A 27,773-nucleotide genomic window follows, 5' to 3' on the forward strand; every position below is an offset into this window, starting at 1 on the left:
AGGCTGTCATTGAAAATAAGAATTTGTTCTTAACTGACTTGCCTGGTTAAATATATATTTTTGTATAACATTAACAATGTCTACACTGTATATCTTATCAATTTGATGTTATTTTAATGGACAAATAAACCGTGTAATTCTTTCAAAAACAGACATTTCTAAGTGACCTCAAACTTTTGAACGGTAATGTATATAAAGAATTGTGTTAAATTGGGCACAATGATACAGCCTGTTGGTGGCACTACTGTAATGACACGACTGTTGATGTGATAACATCACAATGTTGTGATGGAACAGACTGATATGTTGTTGGAATGGACCTGCACACAATTGGTACAAAGCAGACGCTACAGGAACATCCTCTCAGATCGGTGAGAGTCTGAGGCTTTGTTCTTAAAAGACCTGACACGATAAACAAACACAAAAGATACATTGCAATGTAAATACATAAATGTAGTTCAGAAACACTGAATATAATCCAGGCCTATCGGTCTGGAGTCTAAATCATTTACATTTGAGGAGGACAACAAAAAAGGGAATTTTAGAATTGGGACATTGCATTTGACTCCTGTCCAAAGCAGGGTATGATGAGGTAGTGAACACTTGCTTCTACTGCAATCATTTTTTTGTATTATTCAATGAGGGGATGTTTCTGCAGAGCGTACCAATCAATGTGTCGAAACATTAATGGCATATTGCAACTGGCATTGGTTTACAAACAAAAACACACACTCCCACATTTGTCACATTTGGGCTAGGACCAACACCATGGGCCTAAGCATTGTCACTCCCCAAAACAAACCAATACACAGCCCACCGTTTTGTTTGACATCGCAAGCGGGAAATACACTTGAGTACCATTACTTGAAAAAAAAGGTCCATCCACTATGAAGGTGTAAAAATGGTTGTCTACTTCTAACCACCAGGGATGATTTCTAAGCTTCAGCTCATCTCAACCTGAGAGATTTCAGTCAAATAGTAAGGTGGTTTTGTAGCACAAGCATGTCGATGAACCGGCAGCACATATCGACAGACAGTCCATTACTGAAGAACACAGTACTTCTTATAGTCAGACTCAAAGTCCTCGTCCATGCAAGTTGTGTCGGCCATCTTTTTGCCGTCAGTTTTGGGCATGAACAGAGAATAATCCACTTCCTGCTGCTCATAGAACAGGATATAGGCAGAGTCTGCATCAATCTCCTCTGACTGCAACTCCTGAACACAGAAAACACAGAGGTTTGTTTATACTTGTGAACTTTAAATAACTGCGTTACAGATGACAATGGACACTGAATCACATAGCAGAGATAAGTTCTGTTTTTGGCATACAGCTTACCTTACAGCTACTGTCGTTGTAACAGTACCACTTTTCATTTGGGTTTTTGGCGTATGTCACATAGTGGCCTCCTCCTAGGATCCCTGAATGGCACTGCAAACCCAAAAGTGATTGGGGGTTAGAGGATATTTCAGATGGTAGATAGACAGTTACTTTACTCTCAGGCTTCAGGCTAGGACAGTAAAATTCTTACAGAGAAAAACAAATATTTGACCCACTTAATACTTACTGAAATTGCATACAAGTTATACATGGGATCCAGGTCTCTTTGGCCCTGGGAGGCCTCCAGATCCATGCTGTTCTCGGTGTAGCCATTGCTGTTGAGCTCAGACACAGACTTTGTGTTGTCACATTCTCTGGCCATGTCCTCACCAGAGGTGGAGTCACTGAGGCCTTCTCCCATGCTCCCCATCCTCGTCCTGCTGGCCTCCAGCTCCATGGGGCTCTCCCTGCCACTGTCCAGGCTCTCCTTACTGAGGGACAGTTGGTACCTGCTTCCCGTGGGAAACACCAGACCACGGCCCTGCCTCCTGCCCTCACTCTCAGGGCTGCAGTTGGGACAGACGTCTCTGCTGAGGGGGGTGCTGACCATCCTCCCTGAGCACAGAGGGTCTGCAAACAGACACATATTCATAGAAGAACACCAGCCTCCTTAAAATAATACGTGGGATATGACAGGTACATCTGAAACGCGTCGATTTTATACAAACCTTTCCCATTGTTGAGAGTCAGGGCAGGGTTACAGACAGTGTCTCCACCCCCAGACCTTTTCACTCCTCCCTCTGTGTCATGTAGCTCCTCCCCCAGCTTATCCCTCCAGCTCTCTTGGCTTTGGTCTGCATCTCTTGGGGTCAGGAAAGCACTGGGGTCAAACGTCTCCATGGGAAACCTAACAATCTTCTGGGATTTGATCCACCGCCCATTCATAAACTGGAACCGTTTTAAATGAATTATCTGCAATTCAAATGGGCAGAATAAAGGAGTTTTAGAGTTTCAGACATAGCATTAAATGTTTGAGTTGGGGGTTATTCATGTATATTTCAATAGGTTTCAACTGTTGCCTATTGACACAAATATGAATAGGGAAAGGACAGGGAAGTTAACGCAGAGGGAATGAGCTCTATGTCTGACCAGGATGGGCGGCAGCCTCCACAGGTCCAGTTTCTTGGTAGCCAGGCGGTGGGTCTTGCACTTGGAGCAGTAGTAGAGCTCATCTTCTCCCAGCTCTTCCTCACTGGTAAAGGCCTGCAGACAGCTGTCCAGACTGATGGGCTCTGCCTGGGCCCTGCGACTCTGTTCCACACTGGGGTGCTCCTCCACGATCTGCAGGACAGACAAACATTACTTAGTGTATGACGTATATCCATTAGATATTGAATAGATACATTGATATGACCCCTAGGGTTCCATTGCTGCTGTTATCCCCAGCCTCATGTCTCTCTTACCCTCTCCTGAGAGGTCTGGTAGCGGAGGTGCAGAGCAGTGGGGTCCCAGTCCACAGCCATGAAGGCATTTCCCACAGCAGCCCTCTCATTGTTACACTCCACTGTGCAGCCTCTGCAGAACCTGAGGGGGACAACAATACAGGGTATCAATGAACAGATTCTCTATCTTCAACCGTATAGTGATATGTTGTACTGTGTGAGACTTAATTACCTGTACCATGGACACCAAGCGCAGGAGTTGCCATCTTTCTGTACCACGCGCAGGGTGAAGGGATACTGGTAGCCCATGCTGTCATCACTGTGTTCACACACACATACACACACCGATCAGCATCACACACCTGTACCTTTAGGAAAACACTGCAAAGCCACCTGTCAAAATACAGAGAGTGGTCTGGAGAGACTGACCAGTCCTGGGCGTGGTTGCTGGCCTCCTGAGGGGGCAAGGGACTGGCCAGGCGCGACACCTGGGTCCACACAGAATCATACAGGTCCCTGGTCCTGGTGTGGACTGTACACGGCACGATCAACGGCATCCCAAACAGGCTGGGGCGGTTCTTCTGACTGGACAGGAAGTATAACTCTGCCCGCATCTACGAAACAAACAAAAATGACACAGTTTAGAAGTGAGCATTATATAGACTTTGACTAATCTTGATGCACTGCTAATCTTCTCTCCATCTTTAGCCCATCCTGCAGTTCTTACCATCTTCCTGTGGATGGTGATAATGTACCCAGTGAAGGGGCTGTCTGATGGGAGCACCACGGGGCCGTCGGGGAGACCGTTAGCAAGGCTGCCCTCTGTGCCACAGGGAACCACAGTGCTGGGCATGCCCTTGGGGATCAGTCCCAGGTTCAGAGAGTTACTGTCAGTTGCCATGGTAGCGTTCCCATAGGCTAGTGCTTGAGCTTCTGGAGATGACACGAAGAACAAATGTTATACGTTACATTTTCCAGTGTCAAAGTATCTACCTTTTTTCATCTGTTTAATATAACCTGTGCATTTGTTTACATTCCAAGGTGTGTTTGGTTGCTACTTCTTTGGATTCTAAACCCCTTTCATCACTTCTTACGGATTGCCTTTAAAAAAGGAATGAAAAGAGATGAAACGTCGCTAATGAACAGAAGAACCAATTGGTATACCATCTGTTTGTGTGGGAGTGGACACCACAGACGTGGGTGCACTTGGCACCGGGATCTCAAACGCACACAGGAAGCCGCTCACCGCCCGACGCACTTTCTGGTTGTCCAGTGGAAAATTCTAAAAATAGGGTAGACAATCATTAGTCTACGTGCAGACTGTGATATTGACAGTGTGATGGATGGATGTACAGTGTTGGAGGATAGATGACGGCCCCACCTTAATGTTGGAGGCATGTACTTCAGCCAGGAGGATCTGCTCAGGATTCAGGCAGCAGAGCTCACTCAGGAGTCTCTTCAGTGCTGTGTACTTCTCATCCGCATTGAGCCGGAGCCCATACCGCACTGGGCATGACCCATCCAGCTTAGTGACTGGACAGAGGAAGCAAAGAGCAAAGTGTTTCAGAGGCACAGGATCCAATATGCATTCCCTCAAAAGACAACAGGAACAAAATAGCTTTCTATTCAACACCACACTGTCACTGTAAAGCTCAGAGTCCAGTAAAAGAAAGGGTGGACAGGCGACAGACTTCCTGAAACATATCTCCAATATGATGCTTATGTTTAATCTTTTGGAATGTATTTTCTGGATGTTGCACTGTATACACTGCATTTCACTACACCCGCAATAAGATTTGCTAAATATGCGTATGTGACCAATACAATTTGATTTATAAGGCTCACCTATGATCTCTACGTGCATGGAGTTATCCATGGGCAGAGGGAGAGAGAGGAAGTTGAAGGGATCAAAGCGTGCACTGACGTGGCCACAGGTCTTGCACTTGACCTGTGACCTGAGCTGGCCATGGAACAGGTCCACCACAATGGAACGGTTTCTCCTCAGGTGATTCTCCCACGCCTGGGGGAACACAATTCACCATCACACCAGACAATAATATACGCCATTTAGCAGACCCTTTAAGCCAAAGCGACTCACAGTCATGCGTGCATACATTTCACGTTTGAGTGGTCCCCGGGAATTGAACCCACTATCCTGGCGTTACAAGTACCATGCTCTACCAAGTAAGCTACAAAGGATAACTTCTAGCAGTTCAAGATGATACAGAAATCTAATATTATACCTCCAAATCAACATTTATACTCCCAACAGCTACATGAGGTGATTCACCTGAGGCCTTATTTCTTGATCTCCCCACCATGACGATAGGAACAGTGTGTATGAACTCTGACCTCAGAAGCAACCTCCCAGTCTGGTCGTCCGTCGCTGTCCTTCAGCTCCACGTAGGGCTTCTCGTGAACACGGTTCAGGTCCTCGTGAAGGCCATCCAGCAGGAAGGCTAGCAGCTCCTGGGAGTCCTGCTGCTGGAAGCCATTGAACCGGGGAGCGTACTTCGCTATCGTCCACTGAGGGAAGAGACGGAGGACAAGGAGAAAATGGAAAAAGTACATTTAGGTTGGTCGTCTGTAGTGTTATTGGGGGGGGGGGGGGGGGGGGGGTCAGTTGGAGGCTTGTTTGTGGACATACTCTGAGTTTCAGAGGGGCCAAGTTCTTCTGTGTTCCGCTCCACAACTCCTGAACCAGATCACCATAGCATTTGGCCATGTGACCCCGCATCCCAATTGGATTGGTCCTGTTATGGAGACAAACAGCACAAATTAAAAAGAAACTTGCACACTCATCTCTGCTTGCTGTGGATTTATTTGAACAATGTTCTGCCCAAAGAGTATAATAAGCATGTATAATAATACTTTCTTGTATAATAAGCATGCATTCTTTTAAGTCTAAAATAATGCACACACATACCTGTTGAGTTCGTAAAGGTGGTTTCCTGAGGTGAAGTAGTCTGTGAGAGGCTTGGTGTTGCTCACACACTGGATACTGGAGTTCATGAAGCACGTGTTGCCAAGGTTGCTCAGTCCAGTGGCACCTTTCTCAGTAGGGACTGTGAACAACAGCAGGAGGCAACAGTCTGAGGACGCTATTCAACCATCAAACGCTTCTACAGCAGTCAGTACGACCCCTTCAATATGTTTGGAGACCACAAAACAAGTACTGTCTGACAGACTTATCTATAATACACAAGTAGCAATCAGCCCAGTTAGTGTTAAATTATCAATAATGATTACATAATAGGAGTGCTAATGTTGTGTTGGTGCTGTAACTGTATGCAGTGATGGTCTTACCATTGTGTCTGTTCATCCTGTTGCTGTTAGCGATGAAAGACATCTCCTCTGGCCAGCTCATGTCCTTGTTCCGAACTGATGAAAACAAAAGTGTCTTCATCTACTCATCCTGACAATACATGATGGAGCCATTAAAAACACAGAGAGTCGTTACGATGCATACCTTCTATGACCATGTACTGTTCATCTGGAATCTTCAACCCCTCCAGGGAATGGTCTTCATCATCAAGGAGGGTCAGATAATTCTGTGGAATACAATGTTTTGAACTGTAAAATTAGAGTGTGTGTGAGTATTTGAGTTTGAGTGTTTACTGTGCACGTCTGTTTGTGCAGTGTAGGCTTCTCCCCGGGATTTGTTTAAACAAGGTGTTGCTGATGAATCAGTCGAGGGGGAGGTCCCAAGGAGGGCTGTGGCCCCCTTTGGACTCAGAGATGTGTGTTTTTTGAACATCTGTAAGTGCCATTTCCTGCAATCTAGAGCCTTGAATGATAACAAATAAAGCGGCACACACTGGTTAAGTGCAAAATAATTATTTAATTTTCTTCACAGTATCTTTTCTAGAAGGATCCTACTAATGTCATTATTCAATGATCTACAGAACAGGGACCATAGGTATGAGGTCCAGGCAAGAGCAATTCACAGTGTGTGTGTTTACATTTTGTATTTATTTATTTGTGTTTATTTTTTTAATAGTGGTGCAGCCAAGTCCACATGGTGGCGCAGTGCCTCTCTTACATTCTTTGGGTAGAACCCTGCCGTGTATGTTGACGAATGGTCAACCTTCTATGAGTCACACCAACCTCACTGTTGTAGAGCCAGAGGCGCATGTCTTCCTCCTTGATGCGGAGTCTCTGGGACAGGTATTCATGGATGTCCTTGATGGTGCCCACCCTACTGAAACAGCCCGTGTAGACCAACACACGCTTTAGGGGGGCACTAGCAGAGGGAACGTTACCTGGGGGAGTTCAGGGAGACACCACGGACACATTGAACTGCTCTGCACACATGATTGGTAAAAAGCACAGGAACGGGTGTGGAACAAAATCCACAGACCATGTTGCGTTGGTCAAATGCTCTGACATATGAGGCCCAGATCCTACATAGCCCATTTCATCTCACACTGCAACACTGCCTGGCTGGGGCTGTGCGAACGTTATAATCGGAGTGAAAGATTTATTTTTAGAAGCGCTGCGCACAGGCATAAAAGTTGGTCTAATTTACTTAAAACAATAGTCTGCTGAGGTGAGACTTTTTGTCTTGCGAAAGTATTCGGCCCCCTTGAACTTTGCGACCTTTTGCCACATTTCAGGCTGCAAACATAAAGATATAAAACTGTATTTTTTGTTAAGAATCAACAACAAGTGGGACACAATCATGAAGTGGAACGACATTTATTGGATATTTCAAACTTTTTTAACAAATCAAAAACTGAAAAATTAGGCGTGCAAAATTATTCAGCCCCTTTACTTTCAGTGCAGCAAACTCTCTCCAGCAGTTCAGTGAGGATCTCTGAATGATCCAATGTTGACCTAAATGACTAATGATGATAAATACAATCCACCTGTGTGTAATCAAGTCTCCGTATCAATGCACCTGCACTGTGATAGTCTCAGAGGTCCGTTAAAAGCGCAGAGAGCATCATGAAGAACAAGAAACACACCAGGCATGTCCGAGATACTGTTGTGAAGAAGTTTAAAGCCGGATTTGGATACAAAAAGATTTCCCAAGCTTTAAACATCCCAAGGAGCACTGTGCAAGCGATAATATTGAAATGGAAGGAGTATCAGACCACTGCAAATCTACCAAGACCTGCCGTCCCTCTAAACTTTCAGCTCATACAAGGAGAAGACTGATCAGAGATGCAGCCAAGAGGCCCATGATCACTCTGGATGAACTGCAGAGATCTACAGCTGAGGTGGGAGACTCTGTCCATAGGACAACAATCAGTCGTATATTGCACAAATCTGGCCTTTATGGAAGAGTGGCAAGAAGAAAGCCTTTTCTTAAAGATATCCATAAAAAGTGTTGTTTAAAGTTTGCCACAAGCCACCTGGGAGACACACCAAACATGTGGAAGAAGGTGCTCCGGTCAGATGAAACCAAAATTGAACTTTTTGGCAACAATGCAAAACGTTATGTTTGGCGTAAAAGCAACACACCATCCCCACTGTCAAACATGGTGGTGGCAGCATCATGGTTTGGGCCTGCTTTTCTTCAGCAGGGACAGGGAAGATGGTTAAAATTGATGGGAAGATGGATGGAGCCAAATACAGGACCATTCTGGAAGAAAACCTGATGGAGTCTGCAAAAGACCTGAGACTGGGACGGAGATTTGTCTTGCAACAAGACAATGATCCAAAACATAAAGCAAAATCTACAATGGAATGGTTCAAAAATAAACATATCCAGGTGTTAGAATGGCCAAGTCAAAGTCCAGACCTGAATCCAATCGAGAATCTGTGGAAAGAACTGAAAACTGCTGTTCACAAATGCTCTCCATCCAACCTCACTGAGCTCGAGCTGTTTTGCAAGGAGGAATGGGAAAAAATGTCAGTCTCTCGATGTGCAAAACTGATAGAGACATACCCCAAGCGACTTACAGCTGTAATCGCAGCAAAAAGGTGGCGCTACAAAGTATTAACTGAAGGGGGCTGAATAATTTTGCACGCCCAATTTTTCAGTTTTTGATTTGTTAAAAAAGTTTGAAATATCCAATAAATGTCGTTCCACTTCATGATTGTGTCCCACTTGTTGTTGATTCTTCACAAAAAAATACAGTTTTATATCTTTGTTTGAAGCCTGAAATGTGGCAAAAGGTCGCAAAGTTCAAGGGGGCAGAATACTTTCGCAAGGCACTGTACATTGTTTTGTTGACAAGCTAGGTTGTTTTTCTATGTTTGAGTTTCAACAGCTAGGGAAGAGAAGACAACGCTTCTACTAGACAGACTCAATCTCACAGACACAAACATGACTCTAGTCGTGCTACCATGGTAACCTCCCGCCCTTACAGGGGCATGTGGACATCTGTGATATTTTGGTTAAAAGACTCAGGTCACAAAAAAAGGTAATTAAACATTTTTGTGTCCCTGTGCTGCCCCAAGTCTTGTGACCAATGTTCCCTCTAAATGCCTTCCTCCTCCTGGACTGCTGTGCAGAAGGAATGCCAGCCCGCGCAGAGAATTCTAGTGATTAAACTTTACTACTTTGCCCAGTTACATACTTCCTTAAACAGATCAACGCTTCCCTCTAATGTGGGAATTATGTTTGAATCAATATAATATCAGCCCCCTTCAATGCAACCACCCAAATCTAACTTTGCAAGATTGAGTCGTGATTGTGTTGTAGGCAGAATGCATATATCGCACGAGTGGTCTTTCAATCATTCGCAGTCAGGAGTGGACGTGCTTTTCAGATCAACATGCTGAATGGCCTTGGACACTCTTGGGCAGAAAGTCACTAGGGCACTGTGCTATTCTTGTCCCTCCTTTGCTTTGTAACCTTTGGAGAAGCGCTGGAGACACATGCAGAGGAACCTCTTACCCATATTGACCCAGACGTTGGTCTGGGGGGTGCGGGGGGGGGGCTGCTGCTGCCTCAGGAAGAGCAGGTGTCGGGGTAACAGCTCCAGCTCAGCACAGTCTGTCTTGGTGTTTCTGATCACCTGGGAATGCCAACAGGAGAAGGGATGGGAATGTGAGGTTATCACAATGTCAGGATCAATAGGGATGATAATGGTGATGGTTTAATGGAAAATCCACAAGTGGTCCTGCTTTGCAGAGTTGAAATGTACGTACCGGCCTGGGGAGACCCAGGTTGGCTCCGTACCAGTGGTAGAGTGCCCTCCACACAGGCTCTGGCACAACCTCAAAGTCCCTGCCTAGAATCAGGGACGGGGAGCGCCTCAGTAGGCCCCCCTCCATTGTCAATGTGGGAGCCTGGGGGAACAGTTCAAGATGGACAGATTTAAAACTGAAATAATATGGCAAGGCCAGTTTGAAGAAGAGGAACATTTTAATCTCCAATTAGTTCATCCCCTTCCACAGTGTTGTTTGTGGTGCCTAACTTACCTTTAAGGGCTCTGATCTGACCAGAGGCTGGTTATCGATGGCCCCAGGCCTTAGAACCACCATGTTCCCATCAGCCCCCAGGAAGCACTGGTTGTCTGTGTCACCATGCTGACGGGCAAAGCAGATATCCGTAGCAGTCGAGCCCCGGGGTAGAAGGCCTGAGGAGAGCAAATTAATGGTTTTCAATGACATTCAGTTGTACACTCACTCTCAGCACACAGTATGCAAGGCCAGGCAGGTATAATGAGTGGTGCATTTCCTTATTATTAAGCTGTACTAGTATCCAACTGTTTTGCTAATACTAAGTGTTACGCGGGGTGCTGAGAATTCTTAGCCACTCACTGCCGCTGGTCGTCTCGGAGGCCTCTGATGCACTGGAGATGTTGTCTGCGAACTTCTCCTCTGTGGAGCTGTGGGAGCTGGCCATGCTCTCCCCCTCTGGGCCTTGCTCTGCCCTGGCCTGGGTTCCGATCCCTACACCACTCCTCACTGTGTCAAACACTAATGGCTGCTCCACCACAATATGCTTGTTATCCTGGAAGAGACGCCAACAACCACAATCACATCAGCAAAGAAATTATATAGTGTAGAATGGGCACAGTATGATAAACAGATGGTCATGGTGTCAAGCAGCAAAAAAGCCTTCCTTACATATTTAACGTAGTCCCTCCACTGCTGCCACCATGGCACTGCTATGAGGAACCAGTAGTCTCCTGGCTGGAGGCCGTGTCTGCTCGCCCTCTCCAACCAGCCCCTGCAGACACAAGTGAGTGAGTTCGTGAGTGTTTGATTGATTGATTGATGAGGGGGTAAGGAAGAATGTGTATGACAGCAGGAAAGGACACTGACATGGTGACACAGACACACATACCTGATTATCTGTCCCTCCTCTTCAGGGGAAGCAGGCCGCAGCCCCAGGACAATATGACACACCTAGAGACCAACACGATAGCAGAAGACTGGTGATCCAGCAGAACAAGAAAAGCACACAGCACACAATGGTGACCAAAGTAGAAACACATGGTGGCTGGCTCTTACCTGAAACAGCAGGTTGAGGAACTCATTGGCAAATGCACTCTTCACACTCCATATTTGGTAGTCCTCCAGGGTCAAATGCCCTTGCTAAAGAACACAACAACCACCAATAGCCGCTTTCAACATTTTCTGACAACTTTAAAGAAATCTATATGAATCCAAAGTCACGCAAGCAGTAAGGTAATACCTTAGTGGTGTCATGCTCCTTCAGGATGTCTTCCACAACGGCATGGACATTAGTGTCCGCTTCCTTAAGGGACAGATGCAGGGTAAGGCTTAAGTAAGATCCCAAAGTAGTAATGGGACAGGTTAAAACAAAACAATCTAACTACAAACATTACAACAGTTATTATTATCTACAGTATGTCCATCATATGTCCAGTCTGGCCAAATGGTACTTACAGGTAGAAGGTCTATGCGATTGTCTTTCCACACCTCCAGTAATGCCCCAACCATTTCTGTGATTTCCTTTCGAGACAGAAGCCCATCATGGTCAACGTCAAACACTTTGAAACAGACTGGGGAAAAGAAACAAGAGGAAAGTCACACATTGAAACTGACAATGTGGTGAAAGAATGACAAACAGCAAGGCTTAGTGCTTGTATCTACTTACACTTCTGTCTCTCTGCCAAAGGCCCTCTGCAGCAAGCAGATAGTCCACATGAGATTTCCTTAAAATCTATGTGATTGTCCCTGTTTTCATCAAAGGCATGAAACAAACCTGCACAGAAGGAGAAATGGATGTAACGACCGCCTTCAAAAGAAGTATCCAATAAATTAAATCCACATCCTGCGTATTCTCTTACCTTCACTTAGGGATGTATGAATAGTGGGTGAAACTAAAGCGACAAAGGTTTCCAGGTCAAATCGTCCTGTCCGAGACTGAGCTTTCAGCAGCCAGTATCTCTTCTCCAGGTCAATGATATCTGATTCCTCTACTGCAAGAAAAAAAATCTATAAGTGGCATGACAAGACCCCTAGCCTAGGTTATTATTTAGTACATCTCCCAAAGGATCAGGATGACAGTCACTCACAGTGTGTTACTCCAGCCAAGGTCTGGTAGAAGGTGGGTGTGTCACTATCGTCTGTCAGGGTGACACACACCCCACTGGACAGGAGCCAGCGGGAGAAGGTGAAGGCATCCTTGTTCTGCAGGAGCCAGCTCTTAAATTTCTCATAATTTACCTTCTCACCCTGGTAAAGAAAATAACAGGAACTCCACTAAGCCTTGAACAAAGGTACAAAACACATACTGGAATTATCTTCCTGTGTAAAGTAGCATTAGCAGCCCTGTGCACTTATTATATTGAACGTTTATTTTACTAGGCAAGTCAGTTAAGAACAAATTCTTATTTACAATGACGGCCTACCGGGTAACAGTGGGTTAACTGCCTTGTTCAGGGACAGAACGACAGATTTTTACCTTGTCAGCTCTGAGGTTCGATCCAGCAACCTTTTGGTTACTGGCCCAATGCTCTAACCACTAGGCTACCTGCCACCCCAAACAAGTAACATAAGTTCTGTCAGCAGCTTACAATTAGATAAGGTTACATTAGATAAGGATACATGGCATGATTGTAGTGAACAAATAAAATAGACCTGGTAAACGTGTAATAGCAGATTTGCAACCACCCTGGTGGTCATACAGTTTGTGAAAACATGGCTGTCAAAATGTGTGTTTAAAACAGTAAAATACAGGTAACTGCTAAAATAAAGGAAATACTTGAGTAAATGAGGGATACAACGCATATTGAAAGCAGGTGCTTTTACACGTTTGGTTTCTGAGTTAATTAAGCAATTAAAATCCCATCATGCTTAGGGTCATGTATAAAAATGCCTAGTTGCCCATTATTTTGGATACCATGGCTAGAAGAAGAAATCTCAGTGACTTTGAAAGAGGGGTCACAAAGGAGCTTAAAGTGTGTGTGTGTCTCTCAACCACCAGATCTCAAACCAATTTAACACTTCTGGAGTGGCACCCGAGACAGCTTTTTCCACAACCATCAACAAAACTTCAAATTATGGAATTTGTTGTGGAAGAACTCCAATAGAGTTCCAGACACTTGTAGAATCTATGCCAAGGCACATTGAAGCTGTTCTGGCAGCTCGTGGTGGCCCAAAGCCCTACTAAGACACTTCATGTTGGCGTTTCCTTTGTTTTGGCAGCTACCCATACATATTCATTCAAATAAGGCATATGAGCTAACCTCAGAGAAACACTTCCTGAGAGAAAGTGGGATCTCTCCATCCACAGTCTGCAGCATGCTTTCCATGTCCTCTCGCGTTGCATGATTGCCCAAATCGCTGGCAAACAGACTGAAAATGTCTGAAGGAGAGCCACAAAAAGAAGCTTAGCCTGATAAGCAACTCTGTCAGGTGTGATTCACAATGGGGGTGAATCGCATAAGACATTTTCAAGAATACAAATTAGATACCAGTACAAAAGAGGGGTCCATTTGTGTGAAGGTCTATTTGTTTGTTTTTATTCTCAGAGATCCTATTAAATTATATATGTAATTATATGATTATTCTTGTAATTACATGGTCAACAGAAGCATCTATAGAGGTTCCATAAGTCTGTCGGTTACAATACTCACATTTAGCTTTTTCTTCATCACGCCCTCTAGTCAAGAGAACCAGGCCAACAATTAGATTGTTGAAGTGCAGGCCTTTAGAGGTCCCACCGAATGAGCTGTATATCACCTAGAAACAGGGGAAGGGAGCTGGGTTCAATTCAGGTAAAAATATCAACGCATTCCGGTCCAGTCCTGACCTACTTGTTGTTGTAATTTGGAGAGTGAGTTCCCTTTCACAAATCGATTAAAAGGTATATTATCTTTGATAACCCTGTCAGGTGGACTAAAGCTGAATTCAAATATGCAAGCTTGCCCAGGTTAGTAAGCTAGTTAGACTCATATCAGAAGAGCACAACAGGCTACAATCCCTCCTGAGTCATTCCACCTTAAAAAACACAAGAAAGAGGATTGACACCCACCATCTCAGATGGTTCCGAAATCATTTCTGTAGTTTGAAACAGATAAGCGTTCCTGAAACATTTTGTTGAAAGACCATTTAAATGCATTATACGGCCTGATATTACCAAGTTCTGACCACTAGATGGTGGTGTTGCTGCTAAACAGGCTCACTATTATATCCAGTTAGAAGTTGTCAATAAATAAAAAACATTCAATACAAATTAATGGTTAAGATTAGTTGAGATTCGGAATGAGGACAAGTTAACCTCCCAATCAGAACAGCTGAATTTGGGTACTACCCAGGTAGAGGTATAGGCGCGCAGGGGTTTTCAACCTCATGAGCAACATTTTATTGGTTGAGAATACATTGAGTATGTGGCCAAATCCCTTCAAAAAAGGTCTGAAGCAGTTAGACCTTTTCCGGTGAACAAGCAAACCACTAGGCTACAGCAGTTCTAATGGTTCTGGTCTCTAAATGGTCTTCAAAAAGGTAAATACCCCCAAAGCACATTGTGTTTTGCAATAGTTTCTATTGGTGAAGGCTTAATTGTTTATATAATGGTTTATTGCGTAGGTTTAACGGTTTCTTATGGAAAATGTTCTAATTGGTTCTCTTTTTAATAGGGTTGTCATGCTCAGCATTTCAGTCACTTGCCAATTGCTCCAACGTTTTGGGCTAGTAGGAAACCCCTTAATGAGAATTGCACCATAGGGAAATACCTCTGAGAGTTGCCATTCAATGGACTATTCAAGGGCAGTTAGTTTGAAGCATGAGGTAGCTAAGAGGACAAACTAAAATTGTTTTCATGGAGGACAGGTTTGACTTGAGGATGACCACACAATTTACAAAAGCTATTGATTATCTACTCAAACTTCAAAAGATGTTGTGATCCATTTAATAAATCACAAGAAAGCCGTAAATAGATCACTCAGAAGTAAATGTGGAGGTAGCTAAGAATTAATGGACTGTTCAGTGGCAATGTCATCCCTGGAATGAAATTGTGTCCATGATGTTGCATTGCTTTCAATGAAAAGTGACAATGGAGATTGACAAAATTCATCTGGTCATGATGTTGACAGTGAACAGGCTGCTAAAAGAATGAAGTCCTGTCTTGACTCCAGTTTAAGTGACATTGGTGTTAAGTCCACTACAGCTCAAAGGAGAGGCATCTCATTCCAAGGTATCCTGCGCAAAAATAAATCTTCATGTGCAGATCAAGATCAAAGATGCACAATACATCAGCAGGCTGCTCAAGCTGTCAATGTATCTCCTGAGGAACTGGCGCCTCAGAGCAGCCTGAGATCTTTAAAGAAATTAATAAAAATGCTGAAGACAGGCTAATTTACTTAATGAAAAAAAAAAAAAATTATCCAGCAGAAAGTAAAAAAAAGACACAAATATGAATAAATGGCTAAACCATTATGGTCTATAGTCAAAACTAAAGAGGTCTTTAATGTCAGTGTTTACATAAAGGCAGCAAGAAAACTGGCTTCAGAGAAAGGTATCATGGAGTTGCCAAACCAGAACACTCTTTGGCAATGATTTTCCAGTTGATGATTTATTCATTAGATTCTACAATGACAATGTATATAGTAAGTAGACTTATGCCAGGAAAAAAGGATTTTGTCAAATTCAAAATTCACAAGCAGAAAATACTCATTCTGTGCAACCTTAAAGAACTGTATGCAGCGTTCAAAAATAAAGTCTGTCCGAAGCATTGTGTGGCAGTCGGCTCATCTGGAACACATTCTGTTCATATGTACAATACATCAAAATGTCACTAATGTTAAATGCAGTAAAGGTGGACAAGGTGCTGCCATGCATTTGTGGACCTGATGGTGTGGTGCATAGATGTGATGTGAAAGTGTTTTTCATAGAACAGAGCATGGAAAATGTGTGCATAGAACTCAGGGAAAGATATGCGAACACAATGACTCTGCCAGGACCCTGCAGCTTCCATCACTTTGTTCCACTCTACAAAAGCCTCATAGGTGCAGAGTTTCCAGTAACCAGGTTTCCATCCAACCACTTCATGCGGATAAATTACCTGACGAATGAAAAAAAGTCACAACCGGGCTGATGGAAACAGGATATGCCAGTACAATTTCATATATGCCGACAGACAATTTGTTCATTTGACAAGGTGTCGGTAAAATTTCTTCCACTGCCATTTCTCGCATAAATGAGCAAATATTGATATAATAATCATCATATCGAAGTAAACTTGCGTGGTCCTCCCACTACGACTAGGGAAACCATGCAGTTTATTAGGCTACAGATTAAATAAGTTAGGATGAACTTCACAGGGTGGTGAAAGTTCATTTGATGTGCTTGATGCTCCTTTAAAAAGCGAGGGTCTTATTCTAGTGACGATGATCGATGCTTGGCTGCCTTTTGACAAATAAAAATTACATCGGTATATGCATAATATTTTCAATATAGGTGGCCTACCCGTACTGCATCTGCGAGCTGTTGGCTAGAGCGCAAGTGGCAAGACCAGAGTGGGAACGTTTGCTATATAACGCAACTGTTTGTGCCAAAACCATCAGTAGCATTAAATGCGATGAAACCCATTTAACTTGTATTTTCATTCAATACATAAGAATTTAACCGCAAAAGTTATTTTATGTGCACTACGTCAAAAGTGCATACTTTTATCCCCAATAAGTGAGTTATAGAAAAATATATGGTGGGAAAATGTACATTGTTTTATGCAGATTTTAAAATATTTGCATGAAAATCTGTCCAAAATTGAATGGAAACCTAGATACTGACACAGATTATGCCATTAAGTTTGACTTAGTCCTCGGAAAATCCAGATATAAAATGGTGAATGTGCGAGCATCTGATTTTCTGGTTTGCTGCTATGATGAATACTGGATTGTAATTGTGGATGATAACATGGACGTAAAAGGTGAAATTCATGCATCCAAGTTATCCAGCAAGGTGATATTCTTGGCCAAATAGAGAGGACACGTTATATTCCAAAACAAGCACCATCTGCACCATTAAAGGGTTACTTCATGCTAGCAGATAGCTTTCAATGACTGAAAGTCTATGGGTAAGGCTAGTTAGTGTTGAATCGCAAAACTACCTCAACTTCCTTCACACTGGACACAGAGATATGGATTTTTTCCCCACCTAATGACAGGAACAGCACCATCTAGTGGTCAGAATTTGGTAATATCATGGTGGGCCATAAACCTAACTTTAATGACTCATTTCTTTGAACAGGGGGAAAAATATCAGATTAACAAGGAATCCATTACAAAGGATGAAGAAGCAATACTCCCAAGCCACAGCTCCATACTTCTTGTCAGACACAAATAACTGATATTGTATACTGGTTGTTATGGTGGGATATGTGGGTGGCTTATTGAACTTTGGATTTCTCAGGTCTTAAAAAAACAAGTTTGGTCCAAATCGGATGTTAGGTACTATATTTATTGAATATTATGTGAATCGTATAAATGAAAATGGCCAATAGCTTATTTTCTCAGAGATCAAATTACATTACAGCATAATAATGTTGCAAGAATTAGAGGTCATCACGTGTCCAAAAAGGAGGAGGGAGAGACAGCAACCAACCAAGCCAACTCGCACTATAGTAGACTAATAGTTGCCATAGCTAGGTTATTTATTATCAAATATGAATACATAGTACAGTTAGCTAGCTAGGATAACTGAGGCTGCAGTGCATACACTTTCTCATCCTACAGTTGAGTGATAATGCCCTCGAAGCCAGTGTTAGGAGGATATATTGGCACAGGTGTTGTTAGACAACCCATGCCAATATATCCTCCAAGCACCGGCTTCGAGGGCATTATCAATTTAATACAACGGGTTACCAAAATATTAAAATAATGACTGACATATTTTCATAAATAACCTTATTTTGATTAATATTTTTTCACCCTTCCACAAGACGTAGTCCCAACACAAATCTAGGGTTGCTACCCAAGCCAGCTGGTCGGTCGTTCTATTCGTTCGGTTACTAGAGAGACGCCTATCATTCACCTTTAACCTTCAATTTCGTATTTTTAATTCCATCTTCTATTTACTAGATATCTATTAACTTTTGCCACACATGGAGTCGAGGCTCTATGGCTGTAGCCTATTGCCAATCTACAGTACCAGTCAAAAGATTGGCCACACATACTCATTCCAGGGTTCTCTCTATTTTTACTATTTTATACATTGTAGAATAATAGTGAAGACATCAAATCTATGAAATAACACATATGGAATCATATAGTAACCAAAAGTGTTAAACAAATCAAAACAGATTTTTGATTGTTCAAAGAAGTCACCCTTTGCCTTGATGACAACTTTGGACACTCTTGGGACTTTCTCAACCAGCTTTATGAGGAATGCTTTCCCAACAGTCTTGAAGGAGTTCCCACATATGCTGAGCACTTTTTGGCTGCTTTTCCTTCACTCTGCAGTCCAACTCATCCCAAACCATATCAATTGGGTTGAGGTCGGGTGATTGTGGAGGCCAGGTCACCTGATGCAACACTCCATCAGTCTCCATGGTCAAATAGCCCATAAAAAGCCAGGTGTATATTGGGTCATTGTCCTGTAGAAAAACAAATTATAGTCTCACTAAGCGCAAACCAGAAGGGATGGCATATTGCTGCAGAATTCTGTGGGAGCCATGCTGGTTGTGTGCCTTGGTCTGTGATTTATTTTGAATTCATGTCACCAGCAAAGCACCCCCACATCATCCGTTCACCTACTATGCGTCTCACAAAGACACGGCAGTTGCAACCAAAAATCTAATTTGGACTCATCAGACCAAAGAACAGATTTCCACCGGTCTAATGTCCATTGCTTGTGTTTCTTGGCCCAAGCAAGTCTTCTTATTATTGGTGTCCTTTAGTCGTGGATCTTTGCAGCAATTCGACCATAAAGGCCTGAATCACACAGTCTCCTCTGAAAAGTTGATGTTGAGATGTGTCTGTTACTTGAAGTCTGTGAAGCATTTATTTGGACTACAATCTGAGGTACAGTTAACTCTAATGAACTTATCCTCTGCAGCAGAGGTAACTCTCAGTCTTCCTTTCCTGTGGCGGTCCTAATGAGAGCCAGTTTGATCATTGTGTTTCGTGTTTGCGACTGCACTTGAAGAAACTTTCAAAGTTCTTGAAATTGTCCACATTGACTGTCTATGTCTTAAAGTAACGATGGATTGTCATTTCACTTTGCTTGTTTGAGCTGTTCTTGCCATAATATGGACTTGGTCTTTTACCAAATAGGGGTATCTTCTGATTGGCTCAAACACATTAAGAAAAACTGTTTAACTTTTAACAAGGCACACCTGTTAATTGAAATGCATTTCAGGTGACTACCTCATGAAGCTGGTTGAGAGAATGCCAAGAGTGTGCAAAGCTGTCATAAAGGCGAAGGGTGGCTACTTTGAAGAATCTCAAATATAAAATACATTTGGATTTGTTTAACACTTTTTTGGATACTACATGATTCCATGTGTTATCTTATAGTTTTGATGTCTTCACTATTATTCTACAATGTAGAAAATAGCAAAAAATAAAGAAAAACCCTGGAATGGGTAGGTGTGTCCAAACTTTTGACTTTTCACTGTCGTGAAATGCAAAATCATCAGCATAAATGATAAAATGTCTCGCTCTCTCTACTGCAGCAGTCACGTTCGGCCTTCCAGACAAGACAGTTAAAATTACACATAGCCGATACCAGAAGGGTCGGAAACTTTCCGATAAATTTTCGGAAATTTTCCATGGAAAGTTAAGTCCTGGAATTTGGGGGGTTTTGCTTGAATTCATTAAAAAAAGTTAGCTTATAACAGTGACCCTTTTTTGTGAGATACACATAAGGCAATTCTAGGTCTTGTGGCATATTTTGGTTAAACTATCCCCAATTCAATGGAATCGCAACCCTCTGCATGCACAGTGCATTCTTCCATCACATTCGCAGTGCACTCTTCCATCACATGTACAGCTGATTCTCAAGATCTTGCACACTAATGAGATGCTATTGAGCCCACACAACTACACTATCTGAGCCAAGGACAACATGCATTCTGTTACATTTGAACTCTGTCATATCAAATAAATTCACCCCAGTAAATAGTAGCCTACAGCAAAGTGTGTTTAAATAATTTCTACCTTGTTAACAATTTCTGCTAGTTCCTTTTTGCAACCATGTGGGTTTTAGCTCGCTTGAGCCTGCTAACTGAGGAGTGTTAATTCCCCTGTTTACATATATGTTTAATTTTTTTAAACATTTATTTTACAAAGGAGTTGTTTAATATAACTGCTTAACTATTTATCTGTACATGGAATTGTATTTGTTGTTTTTTTAAACTCATTTTTTAAACTCTTTACAGGAAAATGCCACGGGCACTATCTGATGTGTAGAGACATTTCACTGAAATCATATAAAGAATGCAACAAAGAGGCAGAATAATCTGGCCAAGTGCATAAAGTTCCATCAGCACTCACAACAAGCAATCTCTGACAAATGTCCCTCTACCTCTATTCGAGGTGAAAATTATGAATCAGACACCTTATCGATAGCAACAGCTTATGGTCTTTCTGGAATCAGAAGTTTTTGACTCAATGGAGGAACATAGTCAGAGAAATGCTGATGAATGTCTTGCTTGAGCTGTGTATGCATCTGGTTCACCTCTGATGCTCACAGGCAAAGTGTATTGGAAGAGATTTTTGAATGTTCTTCGCCCAGCATACACCCCTCCAACCAGACATGCTATATCTACTCATTTGCTGGATGCAGAGTTCAACAGAGTTCAAGTGAAGGTCAAGAAAATCATAGAGAAAGCAGACTGTATTGCAATCATCTCTGATTGGTGGTAGAATGTTCGAGGGCAAGGACTAATTAACTACATCATCTCCACCCTTCAAACCGTATTTTACAAGAGCATAGACACAACCGTCTCTACACTGCAGATGAGCTGAAGGCAGTCAATGACCTTGGAACACAGAAGGTATTTGCACCGGTGACAGACAATGCTGCGAACATGAAGGCTGCTTGGTCTAAAGTGGAGTAGTCCTACCCTCACATCACACCCATTGGCTGTGCTGCTCATGCGTTGAATCTGCTCCTCAAGGACATCATGGCACTGAAAACAGTACACTGCTGCTACTCGCCGTTTGTGATCTATGCATAGTCACTTCACCCCCACCTAACATGTACAAATTACCTCAACTAACCTCTACCCCCAATGACTCGGTACCGGTGCCCCCTGTATATAGCCTAGTTATTGTGATAATTTTTACTTTAGTCTACTTGGTAAATATTTGAACTCTTCTTGAATTGCACTGTTGGTTAAAGGCTTGTCAGTAAGCAGTTCACGGTCTACACTTGTTGTATTCGGTGCATGTGACAAATAATGTTAGATTTGAAGTGAGAAGAATAAGAGCACCACATTGAAGCTGCCCTGCAACACCCGTTGGGGTGGTGTTGTCAAGATCATGTTTGACAGTCTCCTGGGGGGGGGGGGGGGGAGTCTCTCCAAGAAATGGCCATATCAGTCTGCCGATATGGACAGCCCCATCAAGAGAATCCTCCTGGATGATGTATTTCGGGAAAGAGTGATAAGCAGCCCGAAACTCCTGAAACCTATAGCTGTAGCCATTGCACAGATTGAGGGAGATAATGCCATCCTGCCTGATGTTCAGACTCTGCTTGCAGATGTAAGAGAAGAAATCCGTACGGCCCTGCCCACTTCACTGTTGCTCCAAGCAGAGGAAACTGCAGTTCTGAAATACATCAGACTTCTGCCTGAAGCCCATACACGCCGCAGTGTACATGTTGGACCCCAAGTATGCTGGCAAAAGCATCCTGTCTGGTGCAGAGATCAACAAGGCCTATCGTGTCTCACCACCTTGGCCTGGATGAGGGCAAGGTTCTTGGCAGTCTGGCAAAGTACACTTCTAAGCAAGGGCTTTGGGATGGAGATGCAATATGGCAGTGCCAACATATCGCATCAGCCACCTGGTGGAAGGGACTTTGTGGATCTGAGGTGCCTTTCCCTGTTGCCTCAATCAATCATTCTCCAAATTCCACAAACATCAGCCGCCTCAGAACGCAAAAGGTCCTTGTTTGGGAACACACACACACCAAAGCACGCAACACGCTGACCAATACATGGGTTGAAAAATTGGTGGCCATCCGGGCAATTTTTTGGCTTTTTGAGCCTGACAATGAGCCATCCTCAACAGGGTTGGAAAGTGACAGTGAAGATGAGGCCTCAGAGTCTGATGTTCAAGAGGTGGACATTGAGGAGGTCCAGGGAGAAGAAATGGAAGCCTGAGAGGAAGACAACCAAAGCTTTAGTTTCTAGACTATAATTTTATGGATGTATGTTGAAAACGTTTTTGGGGTCCTTGATGAGGCAGTCCATATCAGCAGATGCAATGGATCAGTGGGGATCATTCAATATTCCCTTTTGTTGTTCAGTGAAATCATCCCATGTGAAGAGTCAACTAATTTAATTCAAGTTCAATTCGTAACCAAAAAAATGTGTTTGTTTTTCTATTGGAAGGATTTTAACATTTGCAATTATGTCCACTATGATAAGATAAAACGTTTTTATTCTGTCTCCATATGATATGGTAAATATATCCAATGCAAAAAACATCTACATTTAAATGGTATTAATATTAATTTGCATATATTCCCGTTAAATCCCACCTCTGAATATTCCCCAAAATGTGCAAACCGACTTGTGACATAGAATTCTGGATCCGGGAAAGGTGGTCTCAGGTACAGGTGGATCCTTGAAGACCTTTAGCAGGAATGCTCCTCTTATCTGTTTTGAACTGCAGAAACTATATCAGAACAATCTGAAATGGTGGGTGTCACGGCTTGCGGAAATTACATTGAGACTCTCCCATCAGACCTCATGTAACACTGGGGCCGTCTGCCTGTTGAACAAGGCTCACCTCAGCAATCCTGGGTGGTACGACTTCTCCCAGCACCTCCCTGAGGAAGCACTGCTGGCTCATGTAACAGGACAGGCCACTGGTCCTCCGGAAGGCATCCTTCAGACGCTGGAGTTCCACATTAGTTACTGGGAGGGATAGAGACACAGAGATTGTGAAGAAGCATTTCTGTGAATTAAAACATGGACTGTATGGTCAGGCAGAGCATTAAACCATGGTCAACAGTACAATCTTAGGCAGTCTAAACCAAACCTACAATAGCCATTACATTGTATTACCATAGCAACTATCATAACTAATCAGTAATTGCTGGAAGGTATATGTCTGCCACCCAGCCAGATTTAGAAATGCTTGCAAGTGCTCAGCACTACAATAGGGAACTGCCAGACGCACATACCACCATCATCATCATCAACAACAACAGTATACTGCTAGTTAGCTTTGTCAGCTGTTAGCTACAGTGCCTTTGAAAAGTATTCTGACCCATTTACGTTTTCCACATTTTGCCTTTCCAAAGACACTGTAGCCTTACTATAAAATTGATTCAATAAAAATCCTCAGCAATTTACACACAATACTCCATTATGACAAAGCAAAAACAGGTTTTTATTAATTTTTGCAAACGTATTACAAATAAAAAAACATAGCTAATTTACAAAAGTATTCAGACCCTTTGCTATGAGACTTCATAGAGATCGGGTGCATCCTGTTTGCATTGATCATCCTTGAGATGTTTCTACAACTTGGAGTCTACCTGTGATAAATTAAATTGATTGGACATGATTTGGAAAGGCACACGTCCCACAGGTCCCACAGTTGACAGCACATGATACAGCAAAAATCAAGCCATGAGGTTGACGGGATTGTCCATAGAGCTCCGAGACAGGATTGTGTCGAGGCACAGATCTGGGGAAGGGTACCAAAAATATTCTGCAGCATTAAAGGTCCCCAAGAACACAGTGGCCTCCAGCTTTCTTATTATGGATGACGTTTGGAACCACAAAGACTCTTCCTAGAGCTGGCTGCCCAGCCAAACTGAGCAACTTGGGGAGAAAGGCCTTGGTCAGGGAGGTGACCAAGAACCTGATTGTCGCTCTGTCAGAGTGACAGAGTTCCTCTGTGAAGATGGGAGAACCTTACAGAAGGACAACTATCTCAGAATCACCCCACCAATTAGGCCTTTATGGTAGTGGCCAGAAGGAAGCAACTCCTCAGTAAAAAGCACATGACAGACCATGAGAAAACAAGATTCTCTGGTCTGATTAAACCAAGAATGAACTCTTTGGCCTGAATGCCAAGTGTCATATCTGGAGGAAACCTGGCACCATCCCTACGGTGAAGCATGGTGGAGGGAGCATCGTGCTGTGGGGATGTTTTTCAGCGACTGAGAAAATAGTCAGGATGCAGGCAAAGATGAACGGAGCAAAGTAGAGAGATCCTTGATGAAAACCTGCTCCAAAGCGCTCAGGATCTCAGACTGGGGCGAAGGTTCACCTTCCAACAGGAGAACGACCCTAAGCACACAGCCAAGACAATGCAGGATGGAGGCGAAAATGTATACTAGCAGTATACTGCTAGTACATCATCAGGGCCAAGCTTCCTGCCATCCAGGACCTCTATACCAGGAGGTGTCAAAGGAAGGCCCTAGTCAAAGACTCCACCATAGTCATAAACTGTTCTCTCTGCTACCGTACGGCAAGCGGTACCAGAGCACCAAGTCTAGGTCCAAGAGGCTTCTAAACAGCTTCTAGCCCCAAGCCATAAGACTCCTGAACATCTAATCAAATGGCTACCCAGACTATTTGCATTGCCCCTCCCCTGCTGCTGCTGCTCTTATTATCTATGCATAGTCACTTTAATAACTCTACCTACATGTACATATTACCTCGACACCGGTGCCCCCGCACATTGACTGTGTACCGGTACCCCCTGTATATAGCCTCGCTATTGTTATTTTACCGCTGCTCTTTAATTATTTGTTACTTTTATATTTTTTTTAAAGGTATTTTCTTAACTGCATTGTTGGATAAGGGCTTGTAAGTAAGCATTTCACTGTTGTATTCGGCCCATGTGACATAAAACTTGATGAGTGGCTTCGGGACAAGTTTCTGAATGTCCTTGAGTGGCCCAGCCAGAGCCCGGACTTGAACCCGATCGAAAATCTCTGGAGAGAACTGAAAATAGCTGTGCAGCAACACTCCCCATCCAACCTGACAGAGCTTGAGAGGATCAGCAGAGAGGAATGAAACACTTTTTGCTTTGTCATGGTAGGGTATTGTGTGTTGATTGATAAGGAAAAACAAATATTGAATCAATTTTAGAATAAGGTAACGTAACAAAATGTGGAAAAAGTCAAGGGGTCAGAATAGTTTCCAAAAACACTGTATATGGCTTTTCTAGGTCCCTGATTGCACAAATTCCAGCTTTAGGCTAGGCCTGAATATCATATATTAACTAGAAACATTGGCACAAAGGACAGACACCATGTCAACAATACAGTATTGGCAGAGACAAATACACCAACATCAGTATACTGCTAGTAACGTTAGTCTGTCAGCTAACTATACTGAAGAAAAAAATGTACGCAACATGCTACAATTTGAATGATTTTACTGAGTTCGTTCATAAGGAAATAGATCAATTGAAATAAATTAATTATGCACTAATCTATGGATTTTACATGACTGGGCAGGGGCACAGCCATGGGTGGGCCTGGGAGGTCATAGGCCCACCCACAAGTCCTCAACTGGCAGCTTCATTAAATAGTACCCGCAAAACACCAGTCTCAACGTCAACAGTGACGAGGCGACTCTGGGGTGCTGCCCTTCTAGGCAGAGTTCCTCTGTCCAGTGTCTGTGTTCTTTTGCCCATCTTAATCTTTTCTTTTAATTGGAGAGTCTGAGATATGTCTTTTTCTTTGCAACTCTGCCTAGAAGGCCAGCATCCCAGAGTCGCCTCGTCACTGTTGACGTTGAGACTGTTGGCATTGTGCATTTGGGCAGGTAGCGTTCTACTGGCATCATCATTCCAGAGAATGCGTTTCCACTGCTCCAGAGTCCAACGGCAGCAAGCTTTACACCACTCCAGCCGACGCTTGCCATCGCGCATGACGATCTTAGGCTTGTGCGAAGCTGCGAAGCCATGGAAACCTATTTCATGAAGCACCCGACAAAAACATATTGTGCTGATGTAGCTTCCATAGACAGTTTGGAACTCGAGGACAGACTATTTTTATGCGCTTTAGCACTCTGAGGTCCCGTTCTGTGAGCTTGGGTGGCCTACAACTTCACATCTGAGCAGTTGTTACTCCTAGACGTTTCCACTTCACAATAAACAGCACATACAGTTGACCGGGGCAGCTCTAACAGGGCAGAAATTTGAGGAACTGACTTGTTAGAAAGGTGCCACAATGAAAGTCACTGAGCTCTTGTTTGTCTATGGAGATTGCATGGCTGTGTGCTCGATTTTATACACCCGTCAGCAACAGGTGTGGCAAGGGGTGTCCATATACTTTTGTATATATAGTGGATCATGAATATTTAACATTTTAACACTGGGGGGGGGGTAAATTAATTGCACCCGGGGGCCCTGTGTGTGTTTTGCATCTGTTGAAAGTTGATTTGGAACTGGGCTGCCTCCTAGGCATGAGCCAGGAGCCCCTTTTAAAGTCCACCTCGATGTCAGCTCAAAACAAATGTGACATAATTAAGCACATGTAGTCATTAGTAGGATTCTGTGTTATCCCATGCAAAAGTTATTGTTTTTGATAAAAACGCTTCATCTGCCTTCCCAATGAAAAATTGTTCGAAAATTGAAAGATTTAGGAAACGATGCACAAATTACTGTTAGATTTGAGAATGGCGCTCCTCCCTCCCATTTTCGCCCGATGACGTGACTGGCCTTTGCCCGGTGCCCCGCGGCTCAGCATAATCGAATCCGCCCACACAGTACCACCAGGCACACACAATGTCAACAAACAGCGGCTACTTGGTGTCATTAATATACTTCTAGTTGACCGAAGTGCAGATAGCTCTAGTTCTTAGTTTCCGGTCGTTGGCCTCTACCTGATCCCGAGGGCAGTAGCGGTTTTAGGGTCAATTTAAGATAGGCGGTTAGCTAGGTAAATTAACAGGCTACCTGGACCCGCTGGTATATTTGAATTAACCTTGTCAATTGTACTAAAGTGTATCTAGCTAGTTAGTTGCCTGTCCCATTGTTGTTCGCCATCTAGCTAGTACTGTTAACACATTACCCACCCAACAGTTAGCTAGCCTTACCTTCATTAGCTAGCTGTCTATAACGCTAATGTTTACAGCTAGCCAAGATTAGCAAATTATCAATTGTTACCTCTGTTGATGGCCTCTTCGTACGAGAGGAAACCTATCCTTGACTCTTTAGCTCCCATGTTTTTCTAATTTCATAGCAACATCTTAACAAATAAAGCAGGTTGTTATGAACTGCTTTGTAGGTTTAGCTTATACACACACGGCAGTCATAACTATCTAATAATGTAGCCGGCTATGCGTCTACTGACGCCTTGCCAACGCCAACCCCCCCCGAGTCACGTGATCACCTGTCAAGGCCCTTGAATTATTTCAGGAATGTGCGTTTACATATTCAATACTTACTGACCAGCTATTTAGTAATCCCTGTAGTATTTATTGTCAAATAATAACGGACACAGAG

The 27,773-nt window shown here is 43.2% G+C and overlaps 1 protein-coding gene across 1 annotated transcript; it reads right to left on the reverse strand.

Annotated features, from left to right (window-relative positions):
* On the reverse strand, nt 1–27,622 carry LOC110537234 (ubiquitin carboxyl-terminal hydrolase 32). The gene is made up of 34 exons (XM_021623121.2): nt 27,435–27,622; nt 23,088–23,215; nt 13,767–13,872; nt 13,377–13,495; nt 12,204–12,363; nt 11,976–12,107; nt 11,783–11,890; nt 11,572–11,687; nt 11,357–11,419; nt 11,173–11,256; nt 11,006–11,067; nt 10,786–10,888; nt 10,477–10,669; nt 10,135–10,292; nt 9,862–10,002; nt 9,608–9,728; nt 6,868–7,022; nt 6,230–6,311; nt 6,067–6,141; nt 5,687–5,825; nt 5,408–5,513; nt 5,113–5,286; nt 4,606–4,780; nt 4,142–4,293; nt 3,925–4,042; nt 3,488–3,693; nt 3,190–3,374; nt 2,993–3,079; nt 2,782–2,902; nt 2,468–2,659; nt 2,047–2,290; nt 1,566–1,948; nt 1,337–1,429; nt 1–1,215 (listed from the first exon to the last, which is right to left on the reverse strand). The coding sequence occupies exons 1-34, from the start codon at nt 27,490–27,492 to the stop codon at nt 1,042–1,044; spliced, it is 4,713 nt and encodes a 1,570-aa protein (XP_021478796.2). The 5' UTR covers nt 27,493–27,622; the 3' UTR covers nt 1–1,041.
* Between the last annotated feature and the right edge of the window lie 151 nt (nt 27,623–27,773).

The sequence above is a fragment of the Oncorhynchus mykiss genome, chromosome 12 (genome assembly GCF_013265735.2).
Source record: "Oncorhynchus mykiss isolate Arlee chromosome 12, USDA_OmykA_1.1, whole genome shotgun sequence".
In the NCBI taxonomy this organism is placed as follows: domain Eukaryota; kingdom Metazoa; phylum Chordata; class Actinopteri; order Salmoniformes; family Salmonidae; genus Oncorhynchus; species Oncorhynchus mykiss.

Excerpts from the sequence above, each read along its gene's own strand:
- LOC110537234 (XM_021623121.2), bottom strand. The coding sequence starts at position 27,492 with ATGGGAGCTAAAGAGTCAAGGATAGGTTTCCTCTCGTACGAAGAGGCC. Across the intron at positions 12,364-13,376 it reads TCAGGAAGTGTTTCTCTGAG|GGTGAGAAGGTAAATTATGA; the intron begins GTTAGCTCATAT and ends TTTCTTTACCAG. Across the intron at positions 5,287-5,407 it reads TGGCCCCTCTGAAACTCAGA|TGGACGATAGCGAAGTACGC; the intron begins GTATGTCCACAA and ends CTCTTCCCTCAG.